Source organism: Penicillium paradoxum (genome assembly GCF_028828445.1).
Source record: "Penicillium paradoxum strain IBT 22861 chromosome Unknown utg000002l_segment0_segment0, whole genome shotgun sequence".
NCBI classification, from domain to species: domain Eukaryota; kingdom Fungi; phylum Ascomycota; class Eurotiomycetes; order Eurotiales; family Aspergillaceae; genus Penicillium; species Penicillium paradoxum.
The window spans coordinates 1-26,171 of record NW_026643180.1 but is presented as its reverse complement, the minus strand read 5'-3'; the positions used below and the strand labels follow the sequence as shown (position 1 = coordinate 26,171).

General features: G+C 32.7%; 3 protein-coding genes across 3 annotated transcripts; 2 read left to right on the top strand and 1 right to left on the bottom strand.

The window, feature by feature from the left end:
* Window positions 1-974: 974 nt before the first annotated feature.
* Window positions 975-3,173, top strand: N7457_000008 (Galactose oxidase/kelch beta-propeller; the record flags this gene model as incomplete). Its single annotated transcript, XM_057171076.1, has 1 exon — window positions 975-3,173. One exon carries the CDS (start codon window positions 975-977, stop codon window positions 3,171-3,173), a length of 2,199 nt encoding a protein of 732 aa, XP_057034979.1.
* A 17,076-nt stretch (window positions 3,174-20,249) lies between these two features.
* N7457_000007 (uncharacterized protein) lies at window positions 20,250-21,254 on the bottom strand (the record flags this gene model as incomplete). The annotated part of the gene is made up of 1 exon (XM_057171075.1): window positions 20,250-21,254. The coding sequence occupies one exon, from the start codon at window positions 21,252-21,254 to the stop codon at window positions 20,250-20,252; it is 1,005 nt and encodes a 334-aa protein (XP_057034978.1).
* A 211-nt stretch (window positions 21,255-21,465) lies between these two features.
* On the top strand, window positions 21,466-22,626 carry N7457_000006 (uncharacterized protein; the record flags this gene model as incomplete). The annotated part of the gene is made up of 3 exons (XM_057171074.1): window positions 21,466-21,827; window positions 21,889-22,228; window positions 22,291-22,626. The coding sequence occupies 3 exons, from the start codon at window positions 21,466-21,468 to the stop codon at window positions 22,624-22,626; spliced, it is 1,038 nt and encodes a 345-aa protein (XP_057034977.1).
* Window positions 22,627-26,171: the final 3,545 nt, after the last annotated feature.

Genomic DNA, 26,171 nt, shown 5'->3' with positions numbered 1-26,171 from the left:
CCAGACAAAGAGCGCCGTGCGTCCGAAAAAGGGAAGGATTGGCATGGCGCTTGACGAGTGCTATTTCCCTCAGCAAGTTGATGAGATTGGCATCGCATATGAATGGTCATTACCGTCCAGCTTATGGACAGATTGGAATGCATTGCAAAATCAAAGGATCGACATGCCCCGCTGTAGGTACTCCGTAACTCGCATATGCGCCAACCAAATGATGCTGAAGATCTTTGTGGAGTTCAGACAGGCTTAGATCCGACACATCCATCCTCAGAGATTTCCAAGAACCTCTCGGAATGCACTAGCTGGGGAGCTAAGGCAACGAGAGCGTCTGAAGAAAGTGACCGTGGCGACCTGAAAAAGCTGCAGAAGAGTGGAGTGCAACACAAGGGGCTGAGAGGCGTGGAGACAGGATCGTCGGGGTTACACGACACCGTGAGTTCACTAGTCGCTTTCGACATGCAGCGAGCTGGTGGGATGCAGGATCTCCATGCGGAGTCCAGAGTAGATTGGCAAAGCTGAACACGCGGACGGAGTACTCCGTCGACGATGATCATGATCTCACTCTTCATCCCGAGCTCGAGTACGGAGTGGGATGTGTCCGAATATGTCCGCCACCTGCGACGATCTTTGCCGATCATCAGTGTCGATCTCCCATATGGATCTCGAGGCATGCGCTAGAGAGGAGCTATGTTATGGTCTGCCGGCGAATCATATCGGTCCATAACGAAATCTCTACAACATCCACTATTGTCCTCCGTGCAGGTCCTCTGTACTCCGTATCGAGGACTGGTTTGGCCACCAAATCTACCTACCGAGTACGTACTCCGTATAGGTACATGTTGGACATGAACCGGATTGCTCCACTCGGCCTCATATATGGTTCTGCATCTGCTGCTTCCGTGCTACCTCTTGCAGCGATTTAAGGTGTTGACCTTCATCGCCAACTTGATCTTTTGTTTACCCCCACCGCAATCGCCATGAAGCTTCAATGGGCCTTGCTCCTCGGCACCTCCATTGGGGGATCCAATGCGGTCAGTTCCTTCATGAAGGAGGCAATGAACTCCGATCGTGTATCTGGCTACGGTGAATATGACATCCCTTCGTGGGAACCTTCATTTGAAGACGAGTCACCTCCATATCAGGGTATCCGAGTCCCTCGTGGGGACTGGTCTGTGCAATGTACTAGCTTCAACAACGATGATGAATGCCACAATCTCATCGATGGCAAAGATACCACGTCATGGTATAGCGCCTTCACTGCTGGCTCCCACAATGTGACGCTTGACATGAAAAACGCCTATAGCGTCAGCGCCCTAGTCATCTTACCTCCACGCGATGCCGGTGGCGATGCGTTGATTACCCAACATGAAATCTACGTCAGTGACAATGGAAGGAACTGGGAAGGTCCCGTAGCATACGGAATGTGGCCCGACACAAATCGTCAGCGAATGTCTGCCTTTGAGCCGGTGTCGGCCCGATACGTGAGAATTGTGGCCAACTCGAAAGATTCCATGCCTTCATCGGTCGGTATATCAGAACTCAATGTCTACGCCACACTATATACAATCCCCCATGATCCGACACTTGGTGCGTGGGGACCAACTTTGGACTTCCCCATCGTTCCAGTCTCAGGAGCCCAAGAGGCCTCCGGCAACATTGTGCTTTGGTCCTCATGGGCGTCGGATCAGTTTCATTCCACTCCTGGGGGCAAGACTGCTATGACCCGATGGAACCCAATAGATGGGGCCGTCTCAAAACGGATTGTCACCAATACCCAGCACGATATGTTCTGTCCCGGAATCGCCATCGATGGCACTGGAATGATGGTTGTCACTGGCGGAAACGATGCCTCTGAAACCAGCCTTTACAATTCCACTGCCGATGTTTGGGTCAAAGGGCCTCCGATGAACCTGAGGCGGGGATATCAAGCGTCGACAACGATGTCTGATGGGCGTGTATTTGTCATTGGTGGATCCTGGTCTGGGGGCTCCAATGTCCACAAGGACGGGGAAGTCTGGGATCCTCGCGCTCAGACATGGACAATGCTACCTGGGGCAGTTGTGAAACCTATGTTGACGAACGATATGGAAGGAGCCTGGCGAGCAGACAATCATGGCTGGCTCTTTGGTTGGAAAGCCCAGACTATCTTCCAGGCGGGCCCCAGTAGAGCCATGAATTGGTACTATACCGAGGGCGAGGGTGGCTTCAAGGCTGCCGGGGAGCGATTGGAAGATGATGATTCCATGTCTGGTAATGCGGTGATGTTCGACGCCGTGAAAGGCAAAATTCTCACATTGGGGGGCTCACCTGATTATGACAAGTCCTGGGCTACAAGCAATGCCCACGTCATCACTTTGGGTGAGCCGGGTGAGAAACCTACCGTCGAGCCTGCCGGCAAGGAGGGCTTGATGCACTCTGAGCGTGTCTTCCATACTTCAGTTGTGCTGCCCGACGGGAAGGTGTTCATCGCGGGTGGTCAGACTTTTGGCGCTGCCTTTAACGAAGAAAATGTACAGTTCGTCCCTGAGCTTTATGACCCCGAGACAAACACCTTCATTCAATTACAGCAAAACAATGTCGTCCGTGTTTACCATACCGTCTCCATTCTGCTCCCTGATGGTCGAGTTTTGAACGGTGGTGGCGGTTTATGTGGAAACTGCTCTGCGAACCATTATGATGCTCAGATATTCACACCTCCGTATCTCCTGACCCCGAGTGGTAATCTCCGCACCCGTCCTGAGATTCTATCAAAGCTTCCTACAGAAATAGATGTGGGTGGAGTATTCATCCTTGAAATCAAAGGAGCTGTCAAGGATGCCTCCCTCATCCGCCTCTGCAGTGCCACCCATACTGTCAACACGGATCAGCGCCGTGTTCCCCTGCGCCTGATTCCTTTGACCCGCCGAAAGAATTCATACGGCATCAAACTCCCAAATGAACCGGGTGTCCTCATTCCTGGATACTGGATGTTGTTTGTCATGGATCAAGATGGTGTGCCTAGCATCGCAAAGACCATCATGATTACTGCCAACAGCAAGAAAACTCTTGACTCGGATGGTGAGATCCGGGCAGAGATTGACGCGGCTGATGCAGAGGGATGCGACCATTGGAATTTAGAACAGTACTGGAGATATTTCTCCCCCAAGCTTGTTACGCAGATATTCCGCCGCGGTTGAGATTGTTGAGATACCTCTCAGTGTGTGATTATAAGTGTCAGATATCTCCCTCTTTCCATAGCCGAGTTAGTCTTCTTCCTCAATCAACATCTTCATGATGCATTTCGACGTCCCTCTCAGTAGACTCTGACAGGTTATGGGCCCTCGTAGCTCCGTTGACGTCCCCATCACCATCACCATCTAGCACTTCGTTAGTCTTCCTCTTCATTGTCATCAATGAGAACTACTATAGGCACCCAAAATTACTACGGGCACCCAGCGCTAAGCCTCTTTGAACATTTCTTCCCGCTGGCCGCTCCCTTTGATCCTCTAGTAATATGAAATATGGTATCATCTCTGTTTTCAAGAGAGATATCTACTATTTGCACCCCCAAAACCCACATTTTCGCTATTTGCACACCCATTTAAACCTTTTTAGGTAAGGTGCCTCTTAGCAGCTGATTTCCCTCTGATTTTGTAATTTACACTGTACCTGGGTAGTACTATCTGCGCCCTTTATACAATATCGACGTGCCCTAGCCGTATCATATTTCATACGATATCATGATCTCCCTATTTTGAAAAATGAAGCTATTCCCAATTGCTGATCCCGTACAAAAATACTGATTTGATCGAGTTTTCAGTACAAAAAGGGGGGGTTTTAGTACAAAAATAAGGCTATGCCCAGCTACTGATCCCGTATAGAAAGGGCTGATTTGATCGAGTTTTCAATGTAAAAAAAGGAGGTTTATAGTGTAGAAATGAAGCTATTCCTGTTACGAGCCAAATCTTTAAAGAAAAAGTGCAATTTAACTAAAATACTAAGACAGAGAAAGAAAAGAAAAGAAAAGAAAGAAAGGAAACTCGCTGTCGCCGAGTTTTAAAGAGTCGTCGAGTTGCAAACCTTATAAACCTCGGACCTACTCTACGATAGCTATAGTCACGTGACTTAGTCTCTAGTCTACGATCGTTATAGTTAGTATCTAATTTAAGAGCTTTAATCTTATCGGTAATAGGTATAACTTTTATAGTAGTTATAGCTAGATTTATCTTCTTTTTTAGATATTTATAAGTTATATATCTTTACTTCTTATAATAGAAGTATTATCTTTTCTTTATTAATGTCTCTTACTTAGTAGCGGATAGTAATCCGGTTATAATAGTATTCGATTCCCGCTTAATACAGGTTCCCTAAGACTAAGTAGTTATAGTAGTTATAGTACTTCTACTTCCAGTAATTAAAATTCTAGTTTAGTTCGACTTAGCTTTCTACTATAGATTAATCTTATATAATATACTCTAATAATATTAAGTAAAGGTTTTAAATAAGATATTATCTAAGTTAACTACCTATATAACTTATCCCTATAGGAGGTAGGGAAGCTTTAAGTATAAATTACGCTTCCTATTTTCTTCTATAATAATAGCTTCCTCTACTAACTATATAAATTCTGTAAGGAAATTAGTGAAACTTTCTTTAGGCTTTATCTTAAGCTTATAGTATATAGTATACGCCTCCGTTTATCGATTTAGGTTTATAAAAATACTTTATAGATAGTTAATTATATTATTTACGTTAGTATAAAGGTTTATAGAGTTAGTATTTATCCGCGGAGTAATATATAGCTAAGCCTTTTCTTTATAACGACTCTATATATAGAGTTTATAGTAGATAGATAAGAGATAATAATCTACGTTAGCTTCTAGTTTCTAATAGATAATAGTTTCCTAAGTCTTAAATCGGACCTTCTTTCTATTACTAAATATTAGAGCGTTAGATATCTTAGTAGTCTTATAAGTAGAAGCCTCTATAGTCGGTACGCTTTACTATATATTAATAAGACGGAAAGTAAGATCTCCCTATTTACGGATAGACCTAGTAGTGACCTATAGATAACCCTTATAACCCTTAGACCGCCCCGCTACTAGGGCGGTTCGAGGGTAACCCTTAGGGTCACCTATAGGTCTATAAATAGAATAAATAGGTAAATCTTATAATATATATAATTTATATAGATTTACCTTATATTTTTAAGTATCTTAATTATAGTAACTAAACTTCTTTAGGGAATATTTTATAATTATATAATATTCTAAGACTATAGAAGCTTTTAAAGTATATTTTTAATTCTATTTTCTATTTACTATATATCTATTAAGCCTTCTTAATACCTTTCGAACTCTTCTAGATAATCGAGGAAGAGGAAGTCTACTATCTTTATCGATATTATTCTCTAGATTAGATTATATCTTATTACCTTTACTTAGTAAGCTACTTCTTTATCTCCTCCTACGAATAGTATATAGGGATAGTTATAAAATAAGTAGTGATTAGGTTTATTTAACTATATCTTCTTTAGTATTACTAATTAGTTTAAATAAAGTAGTATCTATACTACTTATCTCTATTAAAGCTATAATCTCTTAGGAAGTTAGATACTCTTAGAGAATTAGACGCTAGTTCTTCTATAGATTAAATCTTATTATATATATAAATATTATAATATCCTAGATTATCTTTAGTTTTAGGGAATCTTATTAATAATAATAAATATTATATATAGAGTTAAATAGCCGCTCTATATCTATATTAATAGTTAGAATAGATATAATATTATAGATAATATTTATAAAAATAAGCTATTTATATTAGCTATTTTTCTAAAAAATATAAAATAATAAATACTATAGTATTAAATTTATATAAAAGTTAATTAGATATAATAAATTAAGATAGATATTAAGATTAATTAATATTAGATATTAAATTAGTTTATCTTTATTTAGAGTATTAAACTATAAAGAGTTATTTAACTTTAATATAAATTTAAGCTTAGATATTCTAACTCTTAATAATAAACTATTTAATAATAACTAACTCTACCTAATATTAAACTACTTTTTATAGCGCTTAACTTAGGTCTTAAGACTACCTCTATAAATATCTTTCTAAAAAGTCTTAGTAGGATCTTTAGATTTTTATTTCTTTATAGAAAAGAATTAGAGCTTTTAAATTAGAGATAAAATTATACTAATAGTATAAAAATATCTATTAATACTATTTATATCTTTATAGTATTTTAAAAGCTTTTCTAATATAGCTTTAAATATAGATTATATAAGTTATTTCTAAAGAACTTTTTTCTATCTTAATATAGTAATTATATACTTAAGATAATTAAAAAGATAATTATATATTATAAAAATAAAATAAATATTTAAATTTTTAGTTTATAATATAAGACTAATAAATCTAAAGAATAACTTTAGAATAAAAAGTAGATATTTAATCTACTTTTATTCTCTTAAGCTTAGTATAAAATAAAGCTACTTATACTATAAGTAGAAAATATTAAAGACTAACTATAGTCTTTTTATCTATTAAAGTATTAGAAATATTAAGTTCTATTATATTCTTATATTTTAGATTAGAATAAGTTTAGGCTTTTAATCTTAAAAGTTATAAAATATATTTTAATATTATAGGCTTATATTAATATAAATAGTAAGACTATAAATCTAGATAGACTATTAGTATATAAAAATAATATTAAGAAATTAGCTTATTTTATTAAGAATATTTATAATCTTATACTTTTTTTAATATATATATAGTATTCTTATATAATTATTAGACTAATTTAGTTTAGTAGTATTATTATTTAGAGATACTTTTATCTTTTTAAATAAATCTATAAAACTAATTTAGATAATATAAGTAATATATAGTATATAGATAATAATAGAATTAGTATTTAATTAAATTATTTTTACTAAATTACTTATAGTTTAAAGTAGTATTATATTATTTAAAGTATTATTAGTAATAATTATAAGTATTTAATTAAGAATATTATATTTTTATAGTATTTAAATAATAATCTTACTAAGATTTATACTAAAATAAGTACTAAAGAATAGCTTAAAGCTAAGAAAAATCTTTTAATATTCTTACTTTTATTTAAAAAGTAGTCTATAACTATTATAAATACTTACTAAAATAGTAATATTTAATAGTCTAATATAAAAAAGAGCTTTATCTTTAGTAGTAGACTTTAAAGTAGTCTCTTTTAATATTTATTAATAAATCCCTTTAGCCGCTTATAAATAGTATATTATAAGGGAATAGCGGGTATAGTTAGAGTAAGATATATATATTTAATAATATTAGTAAACTCTTAATATTTAAAAAATAAAAATAAAAGATATAATATAGTAATAAGATTTAATAGTTTCTATTTCTAAATATCCTATAAGAATATAAGAGTTAATATATTTAATATTTATATATTAGTTAATAAAAAAGATAATATTAGGAAAAATAATATATAGCTATTTTAAGTAAAGTCTTAATATTTAGTCTTTTTAATATAAATTTTATATAATTAACTTTTTTCTAATATTTATTTATAGATAAAGTACCTATATAAATAGCTATAAGATAATTAAGAATCTTTTAATACTATTTATATATTATATCTAGCTTTCTATCTTTTATATTTATTATTTAATTAAAAGACTTTTAGTATTTAGCTTAATAATATATATCCTAGTTAATATATTTAGACTTCCTAAATTCTATCTAAAGCTACTATTTAATAAATTCCTTACTTATTATATTACTATATAGGATAAAGAAATTAATATAGTTAGGATTAAATATTATAATAAAAAAAATAAAGATAGATATTATAAAAGGCTTAGAGAAGTAAATTAAGAATTATTATATACTAATATTAAGATTTATTAACTACCTAATATATAAAAGATTATAAATAGAGTATTATCTAAAATAAGATATTAAAGAGTATCTAATAATACCCCTTTATAGTTTAAGGAAGTATAAGTATTAGAAAATTATAATATACTTAATATAGATATATAAATAGAAAGATAGTAAAGAGTAGATAACCTATAGTTAATTATTTTCTTAAAGTTAAGTATAAGAGATATAAATATATAATTTACTAAGTTAATATATTATATTCTTAAATAAGCTATTATTATTAGTTAGTTTATTATATATTACTTATAGTAAACCTTAATAAACCTTATTTTAACTCTTAACGAACCTTATAGACCCTCTATAAACCTTATTTTAACCCTTAGTAACCCTCTTAGACCCTCTACGAACTTTATTCTAACTCTTAATAAACCTTAGACCCCTAATAAACCTTTTAATTAATATAATATATATTATAGATATATATATCTACTCTATTATAGATTAATAACTTCTACTACCTATTATACTTCTTTCCTATAGTTATATAACGTAAAAGAAGTATAAAACTAATAGAACTATTAGCGAAAAATAATATTATTAAAATAATTTAAGATATTCTATAACTTTAATAGTTAAGTATTAGTATTTATAGTCTAATAGATAAAATAGGTATAAATAATAGTATTTTATTAAGATAAATAATAGTATTTTATTAAGATAAGTAATTAGTTTTATCTACCTATATTAGGTTTAGCGCTAGAAATTTATATATCTAAGGGTCGCTATAGGTTATTAAGAGTCACCTATATATAACCCTTATAGAACTAGGGTTAGGGTTAGGGTCACTTATAAGCGACCCTAAACCTTAGAGGGGTAGGTAGAGGGTCTAAGGTTATAGACCACCTAGAGGGTCACTACTAGGTCTATTTATAGATAGTAAGGTCTCTATAAGTAATAGCTTTATCTTATTCCTATACTACTTATTCTAAGCAGAGCTCTAGATTAATCTTATCGGCTTAGAGGAAAGAAACCTTCTCTTTAAGTTATTTATATACCCTCGCTAGTTCTATAAAGCGATCCTTAGTAGGAGTCCTCTATAGATATATACGTATAGAGGAACCTTCTCTAATATCGCCTTCCTCTTCTTTAGTATCTTTAAGTCTAATCGTATTATTAATTAGGGTCGTTAGTTAAGGAATATTCTCTTCCTTAGGTTCTTTATTAGAGTTATTTACGGTAGCTCGTTACTTACCGCGATCTTCGGTTCGTTAGGTACCTACTATCTTAACGAGTAGGTCTAGTTTTCGGTTAGGGTTCGGGATCTAATTAGGATTAAAGGTTAGTGCTAAGAGGTAAAAAGTAGGGATAAGGCGGAGCCGGGATTAATTATAATAATAATCTGTATAGCTATACTATCTTATAAAATTTAAAGAGTGGTCTTAGTATTATATTACGAGCTAAATCTTTAAAGAAAGAGTGTAATTTAACTAAAATACTAAGATAGAGAAAGAAAAGAAAAGAAAAGAAAGAAAGGAAACTCGCTATCGCCGAGTTTTAAACAGTCGTCGAGTTATAAACCTTATAAACCTCGGACCCACTCTGCGATAGCCATAGTCACGTGACTCAGTCTCCAGTCCATAATTGTCATGATTATCACACTTATTATTAAAAATATTATCTATTATTAAACCAAATACTCTATTCTTAAGATTATACTTAAATAAAGTATTTAGTAGAATTATACTTAGATTTACTTTAGTATATATACTATAAAAAGACCTAAAACTAAAAAGTACTTTATAGTGTACCTAATTAGAATTAATAAAATAGCTAGTAATTACTATAAATATTTATAAAAAGAGAGATATCTAATAGTTAAGTATAATTAATATCTTTAATCTAGAAGGTAATAATTATAAGATATCCTCCTCCTAATCTTTTTATAGAAAAGATCTATTCTATATTAAAGGATCCTCTTAAATAGTAAAAGAATTAGAATCTATTAGTACTATTAAACTTTATATATAATACTAGATATATTTCTTTTTAAAAGAACTTTATAATCTTAGATTTCTTTCTATTTCTAAAATATATATATATAGTAGTCTTAAGATATTTTTATATTATTAATATAGTTAAATAAAGATACTTTAATATCTTTTTTATAGTATTTATATATAATTTTTAATATATTATTTATACTATATATAATCTAATAGTAGTTTTACTAAACCTTTATATTATAAGCTAAGTCTTATTTAAACTTACTTTTCTAACTAAAGTTAGTTTATAGTTACTAATCTAACTATTTAGTATATATTATTTAGTTATAAAGGATAAATACCTTCTTTTAATCTAGACTAATATATTAAAAGAAAGATAAAATTAGAGATAGTTTAATTAGATATCTAAAGTGTTACGACCCTCTACTAGGAGAGTGCCTTATAGGCTAGATCCCGCCTAGTCCTATAACCTAGGACCTATGACCTAGTAGGGGTAGCATAACCCCCCGCCAGAAAGCGTATCATAAAGACTAAGTCCTACCGGGTTAGGTAACCTAGTCCCGTGACCCGCCAGAGGTCATCCCTATAGAGACTGCTAAGGGAACTTAGCTCTTTAGCGATTAGTTTATAAATATACTAGTACCCTACTATTCCTTTACTCTAGTTCTATATTACCTACTAGGACCCGCTAGTACGCCGGTCCTAATATTCTAATCGCTAAATCTTAATTAAACTAGACTGTTAGAATACGTAATATCGACGACTTAACGTACGAGCGACCGCCTAAGGGGAGCCTTAGCCCTAATCGCGGAAACGAACGACGTCCTAGGACCCCTATAACCCCTACTAGAAGAGGTAGAGATATAGGGAGTCGACGATAACCCTTAGGGAGGAAACCCGCCGGATCCTATAACCCCGACTAAGGTAGATAAGGAGGTAGAACTCTAAGAGTTAGAGACCTTTAAAAGACGTCTAGCTAGGATAAAGGAGAAAAATAAGATCCGCGCGGAATTATAGGATAAAGAAGAAAACGTAATAATCCTATAGATAAGAATATAAGAATCTAGGATCTATTAGGGTTTACTAAGTAGTACTATTAACTAAACTACCTATTAATTACCTAATATTATCTATATAAACTTAATTATATTATAAAGAAATACCGGAGGCTATCTATCCTACTAAAAGGAAGTAAGGGAACTATATATATCTTATAATATAATAATATATAGAGCTAAGAGTTTAGGCGAATATAATCTCTTTAAATTAAACTAAGAAATCTTCTAAAATAGATACCCTAATTAGTTTATTAATAATATATATAAAGTAGACTAAGTAACTAAGTTTCTAATACTAAAAGTTAATATAATATAAATAAAATACTATAGGAATAATTTAAATACGATATTTACTTAATTAGTCTTCGAAATATAGATACTTATTTAGATTACTAATCTTATCGAGATATAATAAAAAGCTAAATATAACTAATAATAGATAATATAAGCTAAGTACTAAGATATATACTAATACGCCTTAAAGCTTACCGGACTTTATAACTACCTAAAAGATATACTAACTAAATAGATAAGAATTAACTATTTAAAGATAGGTATTATTAAGGAGATATAAAATAAAGTAAAGAGATTTATAGCCTCTACTATAGATTAATAGGATAACTAGATAGCTTTCTATAACTAAATTAAAAAAGTAATACTAGATAGGATATTATATCTTAGAGAGACTAAGAAAATAACGCTAAGAAATATTATAGACTTATAAAAATCTAGTAAAAGACCTTTTAAAGGAAATAGCGCTTTCCTTATATAGTAAGCTATAACTACTATAAAGGGTAGAAAAGCTACTATAGGGTCTAAATAAGATTAGAGTAGAGATAGTAAGTTCTATAATTTCTATAGTAAACTAGGCTACTATATAAAAGACTATTATAAAAAAGCTATAATAAACGCTATAGCCGCGGAAAAATTAAAAAAATAGATAACTCTATACTATAGACTTCTATAGTATTAGGGATAGTTCTCTTTAGAGAATATAAAAGAGTATACTAAGTACTTATCTATAATATACTAATATTAGATATTAAGACTAGAACCTTAATAGGGGTAGCTAAGATATTAATAGATAGTAGTATAATCTAGAGTTTTATAAGCTAAAAATAAGTAAAAAAGAACCTAAAAGAGATATATATAATAAGTATCTACTTAGTAGAAACTATAGATAAATATAAAATCCCTTTATATAGAAGCTAAAAAGTATAGCTTAGTCTAATAGATTAGAATAAAACCTATAGAGTTATTAAAATAACCTATAAAGCTATAAATATAATAATCTATAATATAATCCTAGGAATAGATTAGCTTAGATTAGTAAATCTAGATATTAACTAAGTAACTAATAAATAAGTATATAGAAATATAGCCCCGCTAGAGGTTAAAACCCTCCCGCTAAAAGACTTCGAGAAAGAAGTAAGACTATAAGATATATTAAGAGAACTATATTTAGATATTAATAAGATTACTAAGGAGTTTATAGTAATATTAAGGGTAATATAAAGTTTAGATAAGACCCTTTATCTAGTATAACTTTTAACTAAACTCCTATTAGAATACTAAGATCTAGCTATTATAGTAAGTAAAAAAGGTATTATAGCCCTTTTAACCTATATAGAGTATAATTATATAATTAAGCTAATACTAGGTAAAATACTCCCTTAGAGGCTAGTATACGCGCTATCCGTTAAAGAGTTAGAAGTCCTCTACTAGTATATTAAGAAGAACCTTAAAAAAGGCTAGATCCGATACTTAAAAAGTTAATCGGGTATATCTATCCTTTTTATATTAAAGAAAGATAGTAAGCTTAGACTCTATATAGACTATAAAAGATTAAATATAATTACTATTAAGAACTACTATTTTCTATTACTAATTAATAAGTCCTTAATAAGATTATTAGAAGCCTAGATCTATACTAAATTAGATCTATAAGATACCTATTATAGGATCTATATAAAATAAGAAGATAAGTAGAAGATAGTATTTAGATACTATTATAGATATTTTAAATATATAGTAATACTATTTAGACTTACTAATACTCCTACTACTTTCTAAGCGTATATTAATAAAGCTTTAGTAAGATTTATTAATATTTATCTAGTAGTATATCTTAATAATATACTAATCTTCTTAAAGAATAAAGAGATCTATATATATTATATCTAAGAAGTACTAAAATATCTAATTAAGTAAAGATTATTTATTAAACTAAATAAGTACGTATTTTATATAGAGAGAGTTAACTTCTTAGGCTTTATCGTCTCTTACTATAGAGTTACTATAGACTCTACCCGAGTAGAGATAATAAGCTAGTAACTAGAGCTAATCTATATCTTTAATATATAGTAGTTCGTAAGCTTCGCTAACTTCTACTAATATTTTATTAGGAAATAGTTAATAATTAGCGCCCCCTTTAATAATCTAATTAAAAGGTTAGATACCTAAAAAAAGGAAGAAATAAGCGCTAGGAAAGGTTTATCTTTATAAAAAAAGTGTAAGAAGCTTTTAAAAGGACTAAAACCGCTTTCTAGACTATACTAATACTTATATACTTTAACGCTATATTAAAAACTATAATAGAAATAGATATATTAAAAGCCGCTATCTATATAATTATATTATAGCTCTATAAAGATAGATATTAATACTCTATTACCTTTTACTTCTAAAAGATACTAATAGTAAAGAGAAATTATTAGATTAGTAACTAAGAAATACTAATAATTTTTATAGGGTTTAAAGAATAGCGTTACTTCCTTAAAGGAAATAAGTACCTAATTATAGTAATAATAGATTATACTAATCTTATTTAATTTATAACGACTAAAGAGCTTATAAGATACTAAGTATTCTAGATAGAATACTTTATAAGTTTCGACTTTATTATTATATTCTATTTAGGGAAAACGAACTCTATAGATACTCTTAGTAGATAACCTAACTATATAATAGATAAGCTACTAGATATTATAAATTATAATATCTTTATATAGAGACTTAAGGAGACTATTAGTAAAAGCGCTATTTACTAAAAGGACTTATAGAATACGATATACCTAAGTATTATAATAATTATAATATATATAATAATCCTTATTAAGCCTACGATAAATAGACTACTAAATTAAAAAAAGATATATAAAATAGCTAAAGAAGAAACTATATATATCTATAAGCCGCTAGAAACTATAATAGAACTTATATTTAAGATATAGGCGAAGAATAAGTTCTATAGGAATATACTTAAAAAGATATAGGAAACTAATAACTTTAAATAACCTTTAACGATATAATAGAGTATAAGAAACTAGAATAGACTACTAAGATATAATAACTATATCTATATTCCTAAAAACGAACCTATAATCTACTAAGAGATTATAAGGATCTACTATAATAATCTATAGGTAGGTTATTATATAAGAAAAAGAATACTATAGGCTATTAGATATAAATATTAGTAGAAAAGCTTTATTAAAGATATATAAGACTATATTTTTATATATTAAGTATATTAGTCTAATACTATTAAATACTATAAGCTATATAGACTACTCGAACTATTACTAATTTTAGAGAGATTAGGCTAGTAGATAAGTATAGACTTTATTATAGGCCTACTACCCTTAAAATAGGAAAGGAAGGCCTATAACGTAATTATAGTTATAGTTAATCTATTCTTAAAATACTCTCTCTATATTTCCTATACTAAGAATATAGACTCGCTAGAACTCGTAATCTTATTTTATAAAAAGGTTATACCCCTATAGAGAATATTAAAAAATCTTATTAGTAATAGAGATATTATTTTTATATTAAAATTCTAGAGCTATTTCTATTATCTCCTTACTATAAAATATAGACTATTAATAGCCTATTATCTATAAACTAATAGGTAGATAAAGAGATAAAACTAGAATATTAAGTATTATCTATATAATATAATAAACTAATATTAAGATAACTAGATAAAATAGATCTTTTTTATATAGATTATCTATAATATTACTATCTATAGTATACTAAAAATATCCCTAGCTAAAGTATTACTAGGATTCTAATTAGAACTAAGAACGTTAATACTAGATAGAAAGATAGAAACCTATAATAATACTAAAAGCTATATAGAGAAGATACTAAAAATATAAGAGATACTAAGAAAGCGCCTAAAAGAGTTAAAAGCTATAATAAAGTAAGCTTATAATAAGAAATATATAGAAAAGTCTTTTATAATTAGATAATAGGTTATACTAAAAAATAAATATATTAACTTAGGGCGACTATATAAGAAGCTAGATAACTATTATATAGGACCCTTCGTAATAATAGGTATAATAGGATAATAGGTATATTAACTAATTCTTATACTAAGATACTATAAGATCTACTTTATATAATATACTTTAATACTAGAATTATACTATAGAGATCCGTTAAGAACTTAAAAACGGCTTAATCCTATATTAGTAGATAACTAGCCTAAATAGGAGATCGAGGAGATCCTTACTAATAACTATAAAAGCGCTAAATACCTTATTAAATAAAGAGGATATAGGTATAAGGAAAATATCTAAGAGCTAAGAGAAAATATAGAAGATATATTAGTATTTAAAAACTACTATAATAAGAAAAAAGAACGGCTAAAGTATATAATATATTAAAGGAGATCTATAAAGAAGAAGTTAATATAATCTAGGATCTACCGCTAAATATATTCTAAAAAGGATAGAAAAACTAAGGTAAACTTAAGAACGCTAAATCTAATAGCTAACTACTAAATAGATCTCTAGAAAATAACTAGCTATACTAATATATACTATAGATAGATAGAGGGAGGATCTAGAATACTAATAAAGATAAGAAGCGGATAAAAAATATCCTAAAAAGACTATAGATATATAATAAAGATATATAAGAATTTATTACTAAAAAATAAGATAAAAAATAATATAACTAATACTCTCTAAAAATATAATATAATAACTACTTATACTAAATAAGAAACCTCTAAGATATATTTATATCCTTACTACTATATATATAATCTAACTCGAGAAGGCGCTTAAAGCTAATCTATAATCCGATTTATTAATAAAATCTACGTTAAAAGAAGCGGAAAGAATAAAGGAGATAAAAAGAGTATAACGCGAGAAAAACTAAAAGACGTAACTATACCTATATAGATATCCTAAGTTAAAGTATTCTATATATCTCGAAATCTCTATATAATTATAAGGAACGATATATTCTATATAGGGGTAGTATAGAGTATTAGAATATAAGTATTAGCTTAAGTATTAAGCCTAGAATTAACTTAAAGAACGTTAATAACTACTAATATAAGCGAAAATCTATATTTACTATTATATAAGACTACCGTTTCTTTATATAATAGTTATATTAAAGAGTATTAATATTAATCCCGCTAAAAGAAGGGATATATATATATATCGGGTTATATCTAAGATAGTCTATATAACGCCGATACTACGTACTTATAGGGTTAGTAGAGGAGATAACGGCCGGAAGGGTATAATTATTAATAGAGGTATATATCGTACTCGCGACCGAAGAAAAGGGAGCTACTATAATAACTCGGGAGGACTTATAGTAAGAAAAGCAAAACGACGAAAAGCTATAAGAAGAAAAAGTGAAAAGATAAAGAAGTATAGGAAAAAGAAAGCTATAACTCGAAGAGAGATAAGTAAAAAATATATAAAGAACTTATACTATACGCGACGAAGAGAGATAACGCTTAAAGCTCCGAGTCTATCTATACCTTCTACTATAAAGATAAATTACTCTCTTTTAGATAGCTAGATATACGTACTATTTTCGAACCCTCCCTACGTCGACTATAAGAGGTCCTCGACCCCCGACCCTTAGCTACGAGGTCGTAGCTCTTTAAGGAGGGGGAAAATATTACGACCCTCTACTAGGAGAGTGCCTTATAGGCTAGATCCCGCCTAGTCCTATAACCTAAGACCCGTAACCTAGTAGGGGTAGTATAACCCCCCGCTAGAGAGCGCATTATAAAGACTACAGTTCTACCGCAAAAGTTTCCGTACGACCCGCACCCCATCAAATATATATCTCCCATTTTTGATTTTAGCAAATCGAACCTGCTAACTTCAATTAAATACTATACCCCCAATTTATATAGTAAAATTATATAAAAATATATATTAGATAGGCAATTGGACATAGTATTTAATTTATATTTTTAATATTTAGTATACCACCCATTTGCCTCAATTACTGCCTCAACCCTGCGCCCCATGCTCGAAATCAACCCATCAAAGTAATCCTGGCCTAGCATCGCCCATGCAGCATGAATTAACTCTTCGAAATGATGAATCAGATCTTCTTTGGGACCTTCAAATTTATCAAGGTCCGGATCAAGGCGGTCGATCATTTCTTTAAGTTTTGCCCATACATATTCAATAGGGTTCAAATCAGGTGAGTACGGCGGCCACACCATCGTCTTAATTCCATTCTCCCATAACCAATCACGAATAATATGCGCAGTATGGATTGGAGCATTATCGTGTATAAAGATTCGCGTCGAATCCATATAAATTTGGGGTAAATTCTCCTCGAGAACCTCGCGATACGAGAACCTTAAGTATCCGTTGCGTGCTGACTCCGAGTCACGATTTATTTAGAATAAATCGGAGTAACCACCACCGAATATTGCTCCCTAAATCATAATTGAGATATTTTTCGACTTCGAGTATATGGTAATATGTTCTTTTTTCCATTTTTTATTTCGGTGGTTGATGAAAAAGACCTAACGGTAACGCTTCCCTTTCCCGATTTTAATAGAGCATTTATCGGACTAAACAATCTTCTTCTAGTCATCCTACGTCTAATTTCGTCGCTCTAAAGCCTAATTAAGGCGTAGCTCGGCGTGTTCCGGTTTTAAATATAGTCTTTTTTTCGCTTTCCAATGTCCGTAGCCCGAGGCTTTGACCATTCGAAGAAGGGTATCGTCGGAAGTAGTTAAGCCACTTTATTCGCGGATTTCTTAATAGGTAATAAAGGGATCGTTTCGAATCAATCGAATAACCATAGAACGGTCATCTGCTGATAAAATCGAGGGGCGACCGACGCGGTTTTGATTATTGCCTTCGTGTCGGAGAGGTTCTTTCTCGAGGGTATACTGAATTGTGGATTTGGATAAACTGAAGTGCTAGGCAATTTTCGCGATTGACAGGCCTAGCTGGGCTTGACCAAAGATCTGACCCCGGAGATAGGGAGATAGCTCATTTCCCTTTATCCTATTAGAATTAATAGGACGTAGAGGGGTCCTGGGAACCATGGTGAATTTTTAAAAACCATGGGTTGGGAGAAGACGCGGGTCAAAAATGTAATTATTCGCGAAAAACGCGGGTGTGGACCCCCGACCGTACGGAAACTTTTGCGGAGGGACTGTAAGTCCTACCGGGTTAGGTAACCTAGTCCCGTGACCCGCTAAAGGTTATCCCTATAGAGACTGCTAGGGGAACTTAGCGCTTTAGCGATTAGTTTATAAATATACTAGCACCCTACTATTCCTTCACTCTAGTTCTATATTACCTGCTAGGACCCGCTAGTACGCCGGTCCTAATATAAAGCTTTTATTAATTATAGAATAGATTAAGAAGAGAGTAGATAATTAAACTAATAGATATAAGATATTATTAGCCTCTTTTTTATAAAATAATAATATAAAATTAGATTACTAGCTTTAAGATATAGATAAAAGTATAGTAAAGAATATAAAAGAGAGATATAATAACTTATAATTAAGAATAATAGGTAGAGATTAGAGGTAATAGATTAAATAGACTAAGATATTAGCTTTATATTAATTAGCTTATAGAGTATAAAGTTAGTAAATACTTATATAAAATCTAATAAAAACCTAATAAAAACCTAGGAAATCTAGCGAAAATCTAGTAAAAGTCTAGTAAAAACCTAATTCCTATATTAATTTAGAAAATCACTTAAGAATCTCTTACCCTAAATACTTAGTCTTAACTAAATACTTTAGAATTAAGGGATTATTAAGTAAATATAATAATATCTCGATACTAATAATATTTATTTTTACTAGAAACTACTCTCTAATAAATAAGATTTATAAAATTAGACTAATTTACTATTATTCTAATTATTTCTTTAGTATTAGAAAGTCTATACTAGAACTATATATTATAAATATATATTTCTACTACTTAAATATATAAGTTTTCTAATACTACTATAGTATTATTTTATAAGAAACTTTATATTCTATTAAGTAATTAATATATTACTAGACCTTAAATATTAATAAATAAGGATATTTTATTAAGTTTAACTTACTATACTACTAAATATTAAAGTCTTTCTTAATATAACTAAAATAAGGAAAAGTTATAGTAGTCAGTTTAGATAAGTAAGGCACTTTATATAGAGAATTATATAAAAGTTAGGTCTAATTAGGCTTTTATTAGGTTATCCGGTGAACCTAACGTTAGGTCCGGTGCCAGGTCGGGATATTCGACCCAATTCCGGTGCGTGCGGAAGTCTATTCGCGATAGGGTGCCCAGATAAAATTCGGGTACTATCCAAAATACCAAGGGAGTACCATCTTAAATATGATAGCCTATGAATAAATTATAGCTAGCGGGAAATATCCAAAAAGACTTTAGTCAATAGTGTGCCGGTAGTAAAAACAGTGTGCCCGTAGTCGGTCTCTTCAAGTATTTGAACGAACTTACGCCAGTTTGGAATAAGGCAGAATCAGGTATTTTAAGGAAGAAACACGGCAAAATCAGGCATTTGGCCTTCGGATGACTGAAATACCGCCTGGCAATGCTATCTAACTATAATTAAGTCGCGGATGGCACACTTAGTCGCCCTTAGTAGACGGCGCCAGCCGAATAGTCGGGTCTCTCCGAAATACAAGTTTCAACAATGTAATCTCACAGACTTCTCTCGCTATTTTGAGGGCTCCGCCAGAAACGTAAGGTTACACTGTAGTCCCACTCGAACTCCTATTCGCAGATCGCTCGACGCATAATCCCACATAAATTGGCCAAAACACATTCCCTTCCGCCTTTTTGGCTGAGATCGAACCAGGGCGTAGAGCTCACATATAACATCTGTGTAGGCGTGGTGCTTTCAAAATCCACGACATACTCATCACTCAAGTCCATTTGGAGGAAGCACATATAGTGCTGCGTAGCATTTATAACTATAACACTGCGGGGAATGTCAGTCTGTACTTGAGAGGAAATTCGTGGAGGCGAAGACATTTGGGTCTTCAGCGTTTACAGTCTGAAGTCGATGAAGCCCACCTTTGTTGTGAGTTGTGACCTTCATCAGATAATCTGGATGCGAGTGCTTCGCAAACCATCTGGGCGAAACTTCTATCAGAGATAATAGGTCGACCATTTTCAAGACACTGGAATTGCGTCTTCGCTTCTAAAATCGCAACGTGGTTCTGCGCAAGTTTAAAAGATCCACCTTGGTTTTGCTCTCGCAAACATAGGCCACCGTCGTCAATGGCAACTATCTGCCGTTTCCCGACTAATGTAGTAGCGGCGAGTCTTGCTTTAGCGTCTCGAAACTCGACAACAGTTGACATTGATGGTGAGTTCTGGGGCGGGGCAAAATAAAGGATATGTCGAATAACGCATGAGGCAAGTCGTAGAGTGTCGTCTTCCGGAGTTATACTCAAATAGTGTGTATCAGGGTCGACATAACCTAGAGAGGACCCTTGGGAGCCATCGTGCGAGCCGTCGTGCGGTGGACTGCTAGAGCCAACCTGGATTCCGCTGGAGTCGATGAAGTCTGGCTGGAACGTATGTCTTCTGAGACGCTTTGGCTGCCTTGCCTCAGTGTCGTTGTCACTCTCCTGTTCGTTTTGTTCCTGCATAGTAGATGCGTCTCGCATGCGACGATCCTGGCTGCCCTTGAACATGGCCATTGCTGCCCAAATTTGAGCAAGAGAGATGCCACGATTGGACCTTCGCACTAAATAGTGCTCGCTTTGAGCCATGCAAGTCAAGTCGGGACCTTGCAGGAATGCTCTGATTTCATCCGATGAAGTCCGCACATCAGAGGGTGTCACATATTGTGATAGGATGGGAAGCAAGTTGCGCTGCGGGTCCCGCCGTACTACTCGACATGCAAGCAAATGGGGTCGTCCCCAGTAACTGGCGGCTACATTTTCTAGCTCCGAAAATAGTTTCCCATTCTCGGCTTCGAAACGAGCCTTAAAGGCGGATTCAGAAATGACACTGCTAAAGTAAGGAGTACGAGCCATATCTCTCAATAGTGAAAGTATGACCGAGGTGTTAGTTACATTGGTGGTTCCCCCTCTAGACCACCTATTGATTTTGATTTACGGTTACTGCCCAACCCCTAGAAAGGGTTGCGCCCAACTGTCCAACCTACAGGCTGATTCGTCCGTTATATGGCAAAGGCGGTCGGAGGTACCTGCTAGGCGGTGAAAATCTTCTCCTGGCATTATCATCATGCCTCCATCTTCAACCATCGCAAAGATCATCGCCAACGTTATCATTTTCACAATGGCGGCTAATTCTAGGTCAAAATCTTTTCGTGATATCGTGCGCAACAATCCTGGATTTCTCATAAATCCTGTCCAATGGACTTCGCGTCACCTTGATCTGGTGGGGTGTCGATTCGAGGATGTCGGAACTCCCCCTGTCCACACAGAATCTACTCAAAACGACCACAGGAAAAATGAAAGTCGAAACCGTTGCCTAACGCCACCAAGCGATGCCGAGGTAATCGCTATGAATCCGTTCCCTACCATGAAGCATCGTAGTCTTATCAGCATTTTGGTTGACAAGGAGCGCACCTTTGCATATTCTAGGTAAGAGCTACGGTCTGTCAGAACAGCTTCCATCGGAGTGACTGACAAGTCAGTTGAGCAGTAAAGGAGCTCCATTCTATTTTCAAGGTCGGCCTGTTCACCGACCAGAATATACTGTGTTTCATCGCCGTGAAAAAATCGTCGATCACATCCATAATGGCTCACCCCCGTTGGTAGGCTATGTACATTACACAAGTGTCAATGGAGATCGCAGGAGACATTTTGAGCCCCGTCCAGGTTCACGAGGAGTTAGTTACTCCGATGGAGCGAGTATTCAGAAGCGACTAGCTCAGACAACCCCAAAGGAATGGACCGAAGATCCATATTTTATGTGTCACTTATTGGCTCTTGCGCAGCTTCAAGAACGCAGGCTCGATTGGTCAAAACCAACTGTTTACACCGTATGTTTCTGGCTTGTTCGTTCCTTTAACTATCTGTCGGGTCCCAGCTGATTCACTTCCAGTCCCGTCTTCTCGTGACACACGTATTAGATCGGGAATACATACTTTATTACGAGGCTCAAGTCACCACCGAGCTCCTGAATGTGCTCAGGAATCCGAAGGATGCAACAAGCCCCATGAAATGGCCTACAATTCGGCGGAGAAAAGTTTCATACAAGCCTTATCATACATTCGCCGGCCGACTCATCGCCGAGCTAGTGGCGTCCAGTCCCCTACCCTCCAACTGCCTCTTAAATTCAGTAGATGATGTGGACGGTGCCATTGAGCACTGTACGAAACGGCCGCACGAACAGAATGACAGCGGAGCATACAAGGTAAGGCGGATTTCAAAGAGATGAGCGTTTCGTTCATAAGGGGACTCGGCGCAGGGGATTGAGGTCTTCTACATGTTGAGGATTTCGGATGGTAAATTTTCAGACGTGTTTCGAGGCAATTGTACCAATATTACGCGTGAGTTGAGAATAAGTGACGACTATATAGCACTCCTCGAAAAATTGTTTCGTCGCCTATTGCGTGATAAAGTACGGAGGTCCATATCAAAAGTTATTTCCCACCTACTTGTACGCTAGGTAGTAATATATTCGTCCCATTTAGGCAAAGTGGGGTTTAAACTCAGTATGATACCTGTTTTCAATTTCTTACTTTCTCAACTCCCCCCATTCCCCTCCCTACCATCATCTCTCCATCTATCTACGGCACCCCCCAGCAACCCCCAGCTGCCCCCCGGCACCCCCCTCGGCAATACCCCTCAGCTATTCCCTCCCCTCTTTATACCCATTTCTACCTTCAAGTCCAATGATATTCTCAATATGAAAGGGAACCCTCTCGATCCAACTCTGGATCTGTTCTTACGGCAGTTCTTCCCACTGTGACGATCGTGGACTGGAGACTAGGTCACGTGACTAAAGCTGTCGCAGAAGTGAGTCGGAGGTTTATAAGGTTTATAACTCGACGACTCCTCAAAACTCGGCGATAGCGAGTTTCCCTATCCTATAGGGGTGGCCTAACCTAGGCTAGGTTAGGCTGATAGTACGAAACATACCGGTATTTAAAGCGTTTTATTCGCGGAAGCCTAAGTAGGGTACCCCTAGGTTAGGCAAAACCTATACCTTAGGTTACCCCGTTAATTTTCATTAAACCTATTTAGAAACTTATAAGGTTATATATAATATAGATCTCTATCTAAATACTAATTTTTAGAATTATAACCTAGTAGGATATAGAGGAAACTCTAAAAGTTAAATAATAGCTATTTAGAAGCTTAAGTAGGGCGGAGCGGGTACGCTTATTAGCCTAAAACGGGCTAAATAGTAATCTAGGGTTTACCTCGTAATTTAACTCCGTTCGCGCTAAAACTTCTATAGAGCTTTCTCTAAGTAGTTAAATATATATTATCTAAATCCTAGACTTAGAACCTTTATTAAAAGGGTAGTAGCTTAAACTAAAGTTAAAAATCGTATTTTAGGTAGGGCTAATTAGATCGCTAACCGGCGGCTTCTAATTAGAACTCTCTAACTTTAATATATAATCCCTAGCGCTATAAGGCTTTAAAGTATATTAAATTCTTAGTATTATTTAGTTAAATATATATCTTACTTTAGTTTAATTTATAGATCTAGAACCCTTTTAGAAAGTATAAAATATATAAACTAAGTTAGGGAGTTCTTATAGAATATAAAATAAGATTAGATCTATAATAGATTATAACTAAAATCTATTAAACTTTATACTTTAGATTTATAGCGTAAATTAGATTTATTAGATCCTAAAATTTAGAATATTAAATATTAATAAGTCCTATTAAATTTAATATAATTTAAAGCTAATAATTATTAAAGATCTTATATAAAAGGTAAGTAAAGATTTAATTAAGTTTAATATTCTTAATCTTTAGACTATAACTATAACTATAGATATAGTTACTAGTTTATCTATTTATATAGAATAGAGTCTTATTTAACTTACTTTATATACTCCTAATTTTAATATATTCTATATAGGATTTATACTATAAACTAGACTTATTATATCTTAAAATTTAGAATATTAAATTTTAATAAGTCCTATCCTATAAGGGTAGCCTAACCTAGGCTAGGTTAGGCTAATAGTACGAAATATACCGGTATTTAAAGTATTTTATTTACGGAAGCCTAAGTAGGGCACCCTTAGGTTAGGTAAAACCTATACCCTAAGTTACCCTATTAATTTTTATTAAACCTATTTAGAAACTTATAAGGTTATATATAATATAGATCTCTATCTAAATACTAATTTTTAGGATTATAACCTAGTAGGATATAAAGGAAATTCCGAAAGTTAAATAGTAGCTATTTAGAAGCTTAAGTAGGGCGGAGCGGGTACGCTTATTAGCCTAAAACTAGCTTAATAGTAACCTAGGGTTTACCTTATAATTTAACTCTATTTACGCCGAAACTTCTATAGAGCTTTCTCTAAGTAGTTAAATATACGTCGTCTAAATCCTAGACTTAGAACCCTTATTAAAAGGGTAGTAGCTCGAACTAAAGTTAAAAATCGTACTTTAGATAGGGCTAATTAAATCGCCGACTAGCGGCTTCTAATTAGAACTCCCTAACTTTAATATATAATCCTTAGCGCTATAGGGCCTTAAAGTATATTAAATTCTTAGTATCGCTTAGTTAAATATATATCTTACTTTAGTCTAATTTATAGATTTAGAACCCTCTTAGAAAGTATAAAATATATAAACTAAGTTAGGAAGTTCTTATAGTATATAAAATAAGATCGGATCTATAATAGACTATAACTAGAACCTATTAAACTTTATACCCTAGATTTATAGCGTAAATTAGGTCCGTTAGATCCTAAAATTTAGAATATTAAATATTAATAAGTCCTATTAAATTTAATATAATTTTAAGCTAGTAACCGTTAAGGATCTTATATAAAGGGCGAGTAAAGATTCGATTAAGTTTAATATTCTTAATCCTTAGACTATAACTATAACCGTAAGTATAGTACCCGGTTAATCTATTTACGTAGAATAGAGTCCTAGTTAATTAACTTAGTATATTAGAAATTACTCTACGTTTCTACCTTAGGTTTAAGCTATAAACTAGGCTAGTTAGATCTTAAAATCTAGAAAATTAACTATTAATAAGTTCTATTAAATTTAATATAATTTTAAGCTAGTAACGGTTAAGGATCTTACGTAAAAGGTAAGTAAAGATTTAATTAAATTTAATATTCTTAATTATTAGATAGTAACTATAATAATAGATACGGTATCTAATTAATCTACTTATATAGAATATAATACCGCGAAGATAATATATCTAGCTATATTAGCCTAAATTATAATATAAAATTAATTTATATAATCTATCTTTCTATATACTATAAGTTCTAAGTATAATTCTATATATTATTCTAAAGCCTTAATATATTATTTATATAATTAAACTTTAATTAAGGTAAATATTAACTATAGATATATATTAAATTTTATCTATTCTATATCTAAATTAATATCTATAAATCGGTTTATTCTTAACGTCTAAACTTAGTATATTATCTTTATAAAGATTTTATAAGTCCTTTCTTATTATAATATTTAGTATTACTACTTATAAATTATTAGATTTAGATATAATAAGTCTTTTATAGACTATATCTTAGTAGTACGATTATCTATATTATATCTAGCTTACTCTAACGCCTAATATATATTTATATAAAAGCCCTCTAACTATAATATATAATTATATAAACTTAAGTCTTAACCCTTAAATTAAGTATTTATAGTTAAGATTTTTTAGGGCTTAGGGCTTAGGGCTTAGGGCTTAGGGCTTTAGGGCTTTAGGGCTTAGGGCTTAGGGCTTAGGGCTTAGGGCTTAGGGCTTAG